The following is an 11,402-nucleotide window of genomic DNA, read 5'->3' as shown; positions in this document are numbered from 1 at the left end:
CACCGCCTCGGGGGGGATTTTGCACCCTCCGGTTATCGGGCCTGAGGGGTGGGTTACCGCGCCCGGTGCAGGGGGGGGGGTCTCTGCACCTTCTGGGCCTGGGGAGGGGGGGGGAAATCACCGGGTCCGAGGGGACCTTTACGGCCCCCCCTCGTGTTACCGCTCTGCGGTTTGCTCGCTGACGCCGAGGCGGTCTGCTGCACCCCCGCTACAGCACCGTTTCAGCCGTTAGGGGAAGTGGGGGTTTTTTATTTGTGGTTTCCAGAGCTTTCCGGAGTGATGCGCTGCAAAACCAGCGCTGTCCTGACTCACTCTCTTCTCTCTCTGCAGAACCGGCTGCTATTCTCAGCCCGGAGCCACTTTCCGTGTCCCACCGCGGCCGTGAGTCACGCCGCTCAGCCGCAGAGGTACAATCTGGGCAGGTGGGACGTGCCTGGCTCCTCTTCAGCAAGCCTTCCAGCGTGGCGGGGTCTGCCGTGACCCCCGTCATTCCTGTAGCGCTTGCCAGAGCAACCCCGGGATGGTTTGAGGCCTCTCTCTGCTCTCCTCGGGGGGAGGCTATAGAAATCTTGGACATGTCCAGTTGCGTCCCGGGTGGAGCCACGCGTCGGCGTTTTGCTCACGGCGTCCCCCCGGCTCAGGCAGCTTCTCTCTGACTTATTCCCAACCCGCATGTCTGAGCTGGTCTCGTTGCGCTGCCCTCGGGCAGAGCCGAGCTGGCTTTGCAGAGACAGCGATGCTGCTCGCTTCCTTCCCCGGCTTTGCTGTTGCTTTTCTTTTGATAACAGCCAGGTGCTTTTCCTCTCCAGTTCGCAGCCTCCCTCCTTGCTGGCAGCCCGGAAGGACATACGAAGCCGCTGGAAGCGGGCAGGTACGTGAAGCAGGCCTGTCCCGAGAGGCTTTTCTTCTCCCTTCCGCCACGGCATCGCAATTCGTCTGCGCATGCGGCCGCAAAGGGCGTGCGCCCTCGTAAGCCAGCGAACAAAAGTCTGGCAGGGCTGAAATTCCGCCGGAGGGCTGCGACTCCGGGGCGGGCACAGGCCTGCTCGTGCTCCTGCGGTGAAGGTCTGGCCGACGTTCCGAGTGGAGGCCCCGCACCCTGGCACGGTGCTCCGCCTGTTCCCGTTTCAGCCCTCACTCTGGCTGTAGCTGTTTGGGATGCAGCGACCCTGGCGGGGACCGGAGCCGAGCCGCTGCGGTCAGCCGTGAGCGCGCGCCGGCGGGTCGAACCCCCGCGGCGCTCTGGGCTCCGGCGGCCTCCGTTGTTCACCGCAAGCCTTCCAGCGTGGCGGGGTCTGCCGTGACCCCCGTCATTCCTGCAGCGCTTGCCAGAGCAACCCCGGGATGGTTTGAGGCCTCTCTCTGCCCTCCTCGGGGGGAGGCTATAGAAATCTCGGACACGGCCCGTGGGGGGCTGAGGGGGAAGATGGGGCTGGATGAAGGGATGGGGGAATGAGGAAGAGCGGCCAGGCGTGGGGGGAGGAAGCGTGGGGCTGTGGGGGTGACTGGGAGGGGGGACAGATAAACCTCACAGGTGAGGTCTGCGCACGGACAAGCGTCTCCTTCCTGCCCTGTAGAGCCGAGAGGATGAGACTGGAGTTTCCCCCTAGGTCTCACCTGGGATGGCGTCCTGCAGGCAGCAGGTGCTTCTCCTCCGCCTGGAAGAAGAGCGTGAGCAGAGGAGGATGAGGAGGTGAGTGAGGCTCAGCTCTTCCCACCGGAGCAGGTCTGACATGGCACGAGTCCCAGTGGGAACCTGCCCGCGGTCTCTGCGCGTGGCCGCAGCCCTGGCCCGCTCCAATGGGTTTTCCAAGGGGCTTTAGATCTTGGTCTCTGCACCTCCAGACCGGGAGGAAGGAGGAGCTGGGCGTCCTTCTGCCACAGCTGCTCTGCTCCTGCCCTACCTCAGCCACGTGGTTTCCAACCTGCAGTTCCTCCGGTTGCGTGCTGGATCCGTGCGCTGCCTCGCGACCCGAAAGCCGCGAGCGAAGCTGCGGTTAGTGCTCTGAGCCTGCCGCCAGGCTCTGCCGAATCGCGCCGGGGACAGGACGAGCCGTCAGGGTTCGTGGGCAGCGTGGAGGCGATGAGAGCACAGGCAGCGAAACAGCATTTCAGTGGCTCCTCTTGAACTTCAGGAAACCGTCTCGGAGGGTGGATGCGGAGCGGCTGCCCGGACACGGATACGCGCCCTCCGACTGCGAGGCTCACCTGCTCCTTCTCTGCCCACTGGGTGATGCCCCAGCTGTTTATGGAGAGGCCAAACTTGAGGAAAACCTCAGGAACTGAAAACCCTGGAAGCCCCGCTGGGTTGCTCCTCGCTTTGGAGGTGAGGATGTTTTACAGCCGTTTGGAGTCACGGGAAATAATATGCTTAAAAACAAAGAATTCCGCAACCGGGGATGTTTGCGGACGCAGAGATTGCCCCATTTCCCGTTGCGTGCAGCGCCGCGGCTGCGACAATGGCCCTGGAGCGCCAGTTGGAGGCCTTGAACTCGGGGTTCGGCCTCGCTGCGTGTTCCTGTGCCGTGGCTTCGCTGCGTGCCGAGGGATCGGGGGCTCCCCGGCTCGGATGCGCCGCAGGAGCTGTCGCCTGCGCGCTCCTAACCGCTGGCTTGTTCCCTTCCAGCTCTCCTAGGCCTTGGCGATGCCCAGTGCGGCCTCAGGCGGAGGAGGCCTGACCCTGCTGCGGAGAAGCCGTGTGCGCTGTGGAAGGGCAGCGGGAAGCGATTCCCGGCCTTGGAGGTCTCCCGGCTCCGGGAATGGGCGCACCCGACATGGAGATGCCCTCGGACGATCCCGCTGCGGGCCGGTGCCCCGGTTACACCAGTAAAAGCCCCAGTGAGCAAAGGGGAACCCTGGAGATTCCCATGACCTGTTTCCTGCCCAGCCCATCAGTCACGTTTTGGGAGGGACGGGATTCGGGTGGGGGTTTCCTGGGTCCTCGGAGCACGGATGCTCTTAGCTTAACGGTGCGGCTGCTCCGCAGAGCCCCGAGGACCGAGAGGGGTAACTGGTGTGTTGCCCTTTTGGGGTACGGTCGGACACATTTAACGCTGTATGGTGCCTGATGAATAAATACAAATTCCTGGTGTCTCCTTGGAGTCTTGTGTTCCCTGGGCTCCGTCCTGCTCGGACAAGCAAAGCTGTTCGGTGAGGGGGATCGCGGGCCTGGGGCGATCCCTGAGCAGGACCCCGTGATCCCACATGGCTCCTGGGGCCTCTGCTGCAGGTCAGGTCCAGGACCTGTGTCCTCAGCAGGCTTCCAGCAGGGAAACGGCCCTGATTCCCCCCCTCTGGGATGGCGGAAGCATCGGGGCTTGGTGCTGGTAGGGCAGGGAAATGCCCGCAGAGCTTTCCCTGCTCCCGCAGAGTTATCCCTGCTCCTGGCGGGCGCGTTTTTGGCCTCAGCGGGACTTTTCCTTGCAGGGAGCAGTCGGCTGGGGCCACGCGGGCGCAGGCAGGGGTAGCGCAGGCTGCGGGCCACCGCGCTGGATGTCCCCCAGGGAAGGCCACCGCGGTGCCGTTCCAGCAGCTCCAAAACCCCCAGGGGTTTCTCCGTGTCGGCACCCTCTCCTGCTCCCGGTCCCTGCCCTTTGGGTAGAGCGACCCGCAACCGGGGCAGGGAGAAGCGCGCGAGCGAGTGGGTAGCGCTGATCTCCCCACCGGCCAGCCAGCTCTTGGGGGGCTTCTCCAGCCCCCCGGGCGCTCAGCACGCCGGGGTGTGGGGCCGGATGCGGCCGGCCGCCGGAACGGGTGTGCGCAGCGGTGCCGCGAGTGCGGCGCTGCCTCCAGAGGGAAGTGACGCTGCGTAACCGCAGCCGATGCCACAGCCTGGTGGGATGAGGAGGGGGTCGAAGCCCCGCTACCCCCTTCCTGTGCATCCGTGTCCAAATCCAGAGCCCCACCAGTGTCCCTGCTCCCTGGTGCCCATCAGGTGTCCACCCTCCTCCGTGGGGCTGGGTACCAGGGTGGCTGCGGTGCCCCAAGGGCAAGGTCAACCCTCGGGGTGCCCCTCGCTCCCAAAACACGTCACTGCCACAGGTGTCCCCTCCGACCCGTGCCTAGTGCCACCCCACCGCACGGTCACCCATGGGAGGTGGTGACGGGGCCGGGCCACCCCGGTCCCGCGCGAAGCACGGCGCCTGCGCTGCTGCCTCCGCGACGGCACAGGAAGCCGGGGCGGCTGGGGGAAGTCCTCGCCCCGCGCCCCCGGTGCCCGGCGGGCGCAGCATGGCGGAGCAGGAGAGCCCCGAGTTCGGCAAGGCCGACTTCGTCCTGCTCGACGAGGTCACCATGGAGCACTTCATGGAAAACCTGCGCCTGCGGTACGGGGGGCGGGGGGACGCGGCCGGGGAGGGTGCTGGGTGAGGCTGGGGTCCCTTGGGTGCTCCCTGCACCGGCATGGGTGTCGCTGCCGGGTGCCGGAGTCTGCGGGCGATGCTCTGCCCATCCCGGGGAAACACTCCGACCCCTCGCTCCGGGGTGTGGGATCCTCGCGCGCGTGGGGCGGGAAGCAGCCCTGCGGGAGCCAAGCCGCCTGCAGGAAGCATCCAATGGAGGGAAACTGAGGCACGCCCGCCCGCGCCAGCCTCCGGGGCGAGCTGATCCGCATCGGGACCGTGCCGGATCGGTCGGGGACACGGGTGGGAGCTGAGCCCGCGGGCGGGCGCCTCGGCCCCCCCCCCCCGTCACCCTCCTGAGGCACCCGCGCGCTTCCTGCGCCGGCTCCGGCGCCGGCGGGTGCCGCTCGGGAGGAAGAGCCGTTCGGCAGCGGTGGCCCCACCGTGCACCCTGCCCCACGGCCGGCCCCACCGCGCGCAGGTTCTCCCGGGGCCGCATCTACACCTACATCGGGGAGGTGGTGGTGGCGGTGAATCCGTACCGGGCGCTGCCGCTGTACGGCCCCGCCGCCGTCGAGCGGTACCGGGGCCGCGAGCTCTACGAGCGCCCGCCGCACCTCTACGCCGTGGCCGACGCCGCCTACAAGGCCATGAAGCGCCGCGCCAAGGACACCTGCATCGTCATCTCGGGTGGGTAGGGCGGGCGCGGGGGGTGGGTGCGCGGGTGGGTGCGCGGGGGGCACCCGTGGGTGCTGGTCTCGCCAGCCCGCCCCTGCTTCCCCCACCCCAGGCGAGAGCGGGGCGGGCAAGACGGAGGCCAGCAAGTACATCATGCAGTACATCGCCGCCATCACCAACCCCACGCAGCGCGCCGAGGTGGAGAGGTGGGTCGGGGCCCACGGCGCCCATCCGTAACCCCCCAGGAGCTGCCACCCTTGGCTGGGGCTGGCTGGGTGGTCAGGGAGGGTCTGGGGTGCCCCATGCCCATAGGGGTGGTGTGAGGTTCTTGGGGTGCTCCATGCCCATAGAGGTGATGTTGGGGGTCCCTGTGGTGCCCCATGCCCATAGGGGTGGTGTGCGGTTCTTGGGGTGCTCCATGCCCGTAGAGGTGGTGTTGGGGGTCCCTGTGGTGCCCCATGCCCATAGGGGTTGTGTGAGGTTCTTGGGGTGCTCCATCCCCATAGGGGTGGTGTGAGGTTCTTGGGGTGCCCCATGCACATAGGGGTGGTGTGAGGTTCTCGGGGTGCTCCATGCCCGTAGAGGTGGTGTTCGGGGTCCCTGTGGTGCCCCATGCCCGTAGGGGTGGTGTGAGGTTCTTGGGGTGCTCCATGCCCATATAGGGTGGTGTTGGGGGTCCCTGTGGTGCCCCATGCACATAGGGTGGTTGTGGGGAGCCCCTGTGGTGCCCCGTGGCCATAGAGGTGGTTGTGGGGTCCCTGGGGTGCCCCATGGCCATGGCGAGGTGGGGGTCCCTGGGATGTCCCGTGCCTATAGGGGTGATGTGGAGAGCCCTGTGGTGCACCATGCCCATAGGGGTGGTTGTGGGGTCCCTGGGGTGTCCCATGCCGGTCGGGGTTGTGTTGGGATCCCTGGGGTGCCGTGTCCTGCATCCATTGGCGTGGCAGGGCCTCGTGGCCCTGCAGTGCCATGCCATGTCACATCATGCCATGCCCGCACGACATGTGTGGCGTGCCACGCCGTGCCGTGCCATGCCGTGCAGGGTGAAGAACGTGCTGCTGAAGTCCAACTGCGTCCTGGAGGCCTTCGGCAACGCCAAGACCAACCGCAACGACAACTCGAGCCGCTTCGGCAAGTACATGGACATCAACTTCGACTTCAAGGGCGACCCCACGGGCGGCCACATCCACAACTACCTCCTGGAGAAGGTGCGGGCGCAGGGTGCTGCGAGGGGCAGGCGCGTGGGTGCTGCCGGCACGGCCACCATGGCACCACTGGGCACCCACCCCCTGCTCCCTCTTCCAGTCCCGCATCCTCCAGCAGCAGCCGGGCGAGAGGAACTTCCACTCCTTCTACCAGGTGAGCTGGGCAGGACGGGACGGGATGGGGACGGATGGGATGGGAGAGACAGGACAGGATGGGATGGGATGGGGACAGACAGGATGGGATGGGATGGGACAGGACAAGATGGGGTAGGATGGGGTGGGACAGACAGGATGGGATATGGATGGATAGGATGGGATGGGGTGGGGTGGGATGGGACAGATGAGACTGGATGGAATGGGACGTGACTGGATGGGATGGGATGGGATGGGATGGGATGTGAGGGAGTGGGATGGGGTGGGATGAGACAAACAGGAACGGATGAAATGGGATGGGACTGGATGGCATCAGATAGAATGGGATGAGACAGGACAGGATGGGATGGGACAGGATGGAATTGGGTGGGATATGACAGGATGGGATGGGATGGGATGAGACAGGACAGGATGGAATGGGACAGGATGGAATTGGGTGGGACAGATGGGATGGGATGGGATTGGACAGGATGGGATGGGATGGGACTGGAGGGGACAGGATGGGATGGGATAAGATGGGATGAGATGGGGACAGACAGGATGGGATGAAGACAGATAGGATGGGATGGGGACAGACGAGGTTTGATGGGATGGGATGGGACTGGATGGGGACAGGGTGGAGGAAGCATGTGCTAGGAAGGACAGGGAAGGACAGGATGGGATGGGGATGGATGGAATGGGACCGACTGGGACAGGACAGACTGGGCTGGGCTGGGATATGATAGGATGGGACAGGACGGGATGGGATGGGACCAGCTGGGTCCGGACAGGCCGGGCCAAGCCAGGGAACGCCAGGCAGGGTGGGACGGAGGCGGGGGTCCGCGGTGCCACATCCCAGGGCCCCGTCCTCGGCTGCGGGGACCCCGGGTGGTGACGGGGCCCCACGGCCGCCCCTTCCCCCCAGCTGCTCCGGGGAGCCCCCGACGCGCTGCTGGCCTCGCTGCACCTCCGCCGCGACCCCGGGACCTACCGCTACACCCGGGAGGGCACCGCCGGCAGCGTGAGTGGCCGCGGGATCGGGGAAGCGGCCGGAGCGGGGGGGTGCTGTGGCACTGTGCCACGCGGCGGGTGTGACGAGTGCGCCGGGGCTCAGCCCCGTTGGGCGCCGGGGTGGGGGGCAAGCGGGGTCCCCGGGCACCCTGACCCCCTCACGCCGCCCTGGCCCCCTCCGTCCCCAGGTCGGGGGTGACGACGCGGCCAGCTACAAGGAGGTGGAGGACGCCATGGCGGTGATCGGCTTCACCCCGGAGGAGATCGGCTCCGTGTACAAGATCCTCGCTGCCATCCTGCACCTGGTGAAGTGCATCCCGTCCCAGCCCATCCCATCCCATCTCATCCCATCTCATCTCATCCCATCCTGTCCTGTCCCATCCTATCCCGTCTTATCCCATCATGTCCCATCCCATCCCACTCATCCCATCCCATCTCATCCCATCCCATCCCACTCATCCCATCCCACTCATCCCATCCCATCCCACTCATCCCATCCTGTTCTGTCCCATCCCATCCCGTCCCATCCTGTCCTGTCCCATCCTATCCCATCATGTCCCATCCCATCCCATCCCACTCATCCCATCCCATCCCATCCCACCCCATCCCATCCTGTCATGTCCCATCCCACCTCATCCCATCCTGTCCCATCTTGCCTCATCCCATCCCATCTCATCCTTTCCCATCCCATCCTGTCCTTTCCCATCCCATCCAGTCCCACCTTGTCCCATCCCAGCTAGCACCAACCGTTAGAGATCAGCACAGCCCAACACAAACCAGCACAGCCCAACACAAACCAGTACAGCCTGGCGCTGCCCAGCGCATCCCAGCCAGGGCCCCCGGCCGAGGTGGCACAGGGACCTGGTGACGCAGGTGTCCCCACGGGGCCACGGAGAGCCGTGGCGTCCCCGCGTCCGGCCACCAACGGCGCCTCCCGGGGGTCCCAGGGCAACGTGGCGTTCGAGGCGGAGGGCGAGACGGCGGCGGTGGCGGACGAGGGGCTGCTGGCCGTGCTGGCCGAGCTGACGGCCACCGCGCCGGAGCGGCTGCGGCAGGCGTTGCTGGCCCGCACCGTGGCCGCCGGGGGCGGCGAGCTCATCGAGAAGGGCCACAGCACCAAGGAGGCCGCCTACGCCCGCGACGCCTGCGCCAAGGTGAGCCCGGGGACCGGCTGCCCACCGGGGACCTTGACGTCCCCAGGCCACCCCTGACGTTCCCCTGCCGTGCCCAGGCCATCTACGAGCGGCTCTTCGGCTGGATCGTGGGGCGCGTCAACGCCGGCATCGCAGCGCGGGACTACGACGCCCGCCGGCACGGCAAGAGCACCGTCATCGGCGTGCTGGACATCTACGGCTTCGAGATCTTCGACACCAACAGGTGACCCGCGGCGGGGCAAGATGCGGGGACCTGCCCGCGGCCTGCATGGACGTGCCAAGGGGACGGGACTACAAGGGATATGCAGAGGGGACAGGACCCGGGAGGGATGCATGGAGGGGGCATGACCACAAGGGACACGTGGAGAGGAAAGGACCCATCAGGGACACATGGAAGGGACAGGGCTGCAGGAGGGACACGTGGCGGGATGCCTGCACCGTGGGGACACACAGCAGGCACCGGACGCCCACGGGCACCATGGAGGGGACAGGGCACAGGGCCACACGGGGACGGAGCCGTGCACGGCAGGGACTGACCCCACTGTCCCCAGCTTCGAGCAGTTCTGCATCAACTACTGCAACGAGAAGCTGCAGCAGCTCTTCATCGAGCTCATCCTGCGGCAGGAGCAGGCCGAGTACCAGCGCGAGGGCATCACCTGGCAGAATGTGAGCGGGGACACGGGGACACAGGGACGTGGGGGGCACCGCCTGGCAGAGCATGATTTGGGGGGACACCAGGGAGAGCATCACGTGGCAGAGCGAGATTTAAGGGGAACACCAGGGGGAACGTCATACGGCAGAGGGTGATTTGGAGGGACACGGGGGAGGGCATCGTACGGCAGAGTGAAATTTGGGGAACACCGGGGGGGATGTCACCTGGCAAAGCATGGTTTTGGGGACACTGGTGGGGTCGTCACCTGGCAGAGCGAGATTTGGGGGGACACCAAGGGAGAACATCGCCTGGCAGAACACGGGGGCACCAAGGAGGGCATCATGTGGCAGAGCGAGAACTGAGGGACGCTAGAGGGGACATCGCCTGGCAGAATGAGGTGTGGTGGGACGCGGGCGCCCCTCACCCTGTCCCCGCAGATTGAGTACTTCAACAACGAGCTCATCGTGGAGCTGGTGGAGCAGCAGCACCGGGGCATCCTGGCGCTGCTGGACGAGGCCTGCCTGGCGGCGGGCACCGTCACGGACACCCTCTTCCTCAACTCCATGGACACCCGCCTCGGCCGGCATCCTCACTACACCAGCCGCAAGGTGCCCGCTGGCTCCCGGGGTGCCGGGGGGGGGCAGGACGTGGAGCAGCCGTGGGCACGGGGCCACGGGGTCTGACGCCCCGATCCCTCTGCCCAGCTCTGCCCCACCGACAAGACAATGGAGTTTGGCCGGGATTTCCGCATCAAGCACTACGCCGGAGACGTCACGTGAGGGGCACCTGGGGGGCCATGGGGGACTATGGGGGCTAGAGGGGGCCATAGGGTACCTTGGAGGGCAATGGGACCTTAGGGGACCATGTGGGACTGTGGGAGTCTATGAGTGGCCATGGAGCCATGGGGGGGGCATGGGGCTGTGGGGAGTCATGGGGGGGGCATGGGGAGCCATAGGGAACTTTGGGCATCTGTGGGGGTCATGGGGCCATAGGGAGCCGTGAGGAACCATGGTGGGCCATGGGTGGTCATGGTGAGCCATAGGGCACCATGGAGGACTACAGGCATCTATGAGTGTCATGGGGCCACAGGGAGCCATGAGGAACCATGGKGGGCCATGGGGAACCATTGGGGGGTCACAGGGAGCCATAGGGCACCATGGAGGACCATAGAACCATAAGGGACCATGGGGCTGTAGGGGGCCATCGGGAATCATGGGGGACCATGGGGGACTATAGGAGTCCATGGGTGGTCTTGGGGGGGAGGCATGGGGAACCACAGGGATCATGGGGCTGTGGGAATCATGGGGGGCCATGGGTGGCCATGGGGCTGGGGAGGGCCATCGGGAACCACGGGGAGCTATGAGGGGACCTTGGGGGAGTCATTTGGACCATGGGGGAGTATGGGAGAGTGGGGGACCATGGGCAACCATGGGGTTCCCCCAGGCTGCYGTGGGTGCTCCCCAGGGACATGCCCCCATGCACCCACCTTGCCTCCATGGGGCTGGCCGAGGGCCCGGGGCTGGGTGCCCGTGTCCCAACAGGGGGTTCTCAGCCCCCTGAGCCCCCCAAGGCCAGGGCTGGGGAGGCAGGGCTGCCCGGACGCCTGGGTCCCTTGGGGAGGCAGGGCTGCCCGGACGCCTGGGTCCCTCGGGACACGGCTTGCCCCAGGACCAGTTGGCAGAGTCCCCAGCGCGGTGTCCTCCTCCCGTAGGTACTCGGTGGAGGGTTTCCTGGACAAGAACAAGGACACGCTCTTCCAGGACTTCAAGCGGCTCCTCTACAACAGGTCGGGGACAGAGCCTGCCTGAGGCTGGGGACACGGCGGGGGGGCAGAGGGGACTGTCACGGGGTTGGGGACACCGCCGCGGGGCAGAAGGGGCTGCTCTGCGGCAGGGGGGCAGAGCCATGGGGCAGGAGTACAGCAGCGGGGCAAGGGGGGGGCACAGTCTCCACCAAGCCCCTGCCACCCGGGGTGGCCACGGGGTGCCCGGTGCCGCCAGTCCCATGCCAGCGCCCCGTCCCCAGCGCCGACCCCGTGCTGCGCGCCATGTGGCCCGACGGCGAGCAGAGCATCACCGAGGTCACCAAGCGCCCGCTCACCGCCGCCACCCTCTTCAAGAACTCCATCGTGGCCCTGGTGGACAACCTGGCCTCCAAGGTAGCGTCCCCATGCCAGGCTGGCATGTCCCCATGCCATCTGGGCTGTGCCCATGCCACCTGGACATGTCCT

General features: G+C 66.5%; 1 protein-coding gene, 1 long non-coding RNA gene and 2 other non-coding genes across 6 annotated transcripts in view; all 4 read left to right on the top strand.

Annotated features, from left to right (window-relative positions):
* Nucleotides 1-153: 153 nt before the first annotated feature.
* LOC112977403 lies at nt 154-3,093 on the top strand. Of its 3 annotated transcripts, none has more exons than XR_003257489.1 (5): nt 154-407; nt 810-871; nt 1,578-1,693; nt 1,932-2,326; nt 2,627-3,093. It is a non-coding gene; the product is annotated as an uncharacterized LOC112977403 (long non-coding RNA). The 3 variants fall into 3 exon arrangements; XR_003257490.1 differs by having other exon boundaries at nt 169-407; nt 1,611-1,693; nt 2,136-2,326; XR_003257488.1 differs by having other exon boundaries at nt 171-407; nt 2,136-2,326.
* Nucleotides 446-579, top strand: LOC112977446. The gene has a single exon (XR_003257501.1). It is a non-coding gene; the product is annotated as a small nucleolar RNA SNORA9 (small nucleolar RNA).
* Nucleotides 1,270-1,403, top strand: LOC112977442. The gene has a single exon (XR_003257497.1). It is a non-coding gene; the product is annotated as a small nucleolar RNA SNORA9 (small nucleolar RNA).
* A 1,102-nt stretch (nt 3,094-4,195) lies between the features above and the next one.
* The window catches only part of MYO1G (myosin IG), a 12,312-nt gene continuing 5,105 nt past the window's right edge, over nt 4,196-11,402 (top strand). The window contains exons 1-14 of the mRNA XM_026089809.1: nt 4,196-4,325; nt 4,822-5,030; nt 5,131-5,224; nt 6,061-6,226; nt 6,324-6,377; nt 7,281-7,376; nt 7,555-7,671; nt 8,314-8,520; nt 8,598-8,743; nt 9,072-9,186; nt 9,610-9,780; nt 9,877-9,947; nt 10,884-10,958; nt 11,198-11,330. Of these exons, the coding sequence (XP_025945594.1) occupies nt 4,231-4,325; nt 4,822-5,030; nt 5,131-5,224; nt 6,061-6,226; nt 6,324-6,377; nt 7,281-7,376; nt 7,555-7,671; nt 8,314-8,520; nt 8,598-8,743; nt 9,072-9,186; nt 9,610-9,780; nt 9,877-9,947; nt 10,884-10,958; nt 11,198-11,330 (1,749 nt within the window). The 5' untranslated portion in view covers nt 4,196-4,230. The remainder of the gene's footprint in view (nt 4,326-4,821; nt 5,031-5,130; nt 5,225-6,060; nt 6,227-6,323; nt 6,378-7,280; nt 7,377-7,554; nt 7,672-8,313; nt 8,521-8,597; nt 8,744-9,071; nt 9,187-9,609; nt 9,781-9,876; nt 9,948-10,883; nt 10,959-11,197; nt 11,331-11,402) is intronic.

Source organism: Apteryx rowi, unplaced genomic scaffold (assembly GCF_003343035.1).
Source record: "Apteryx rowi isolate R43461 unplaced genomic scaffold, aptRow1 scaffold_83, whole genome shotgun sequence".
Lineage (NCBI taxonomy): Eukaryota > Metazoa > Chordata > Aves > Apterygiformes > Apterygidae > Apteryx > Apteryx rowi.
Note: the sequence above shows the minus strand (reverse complement) of the source record. Positions and strands in the feature narration are given on the sequence as shown.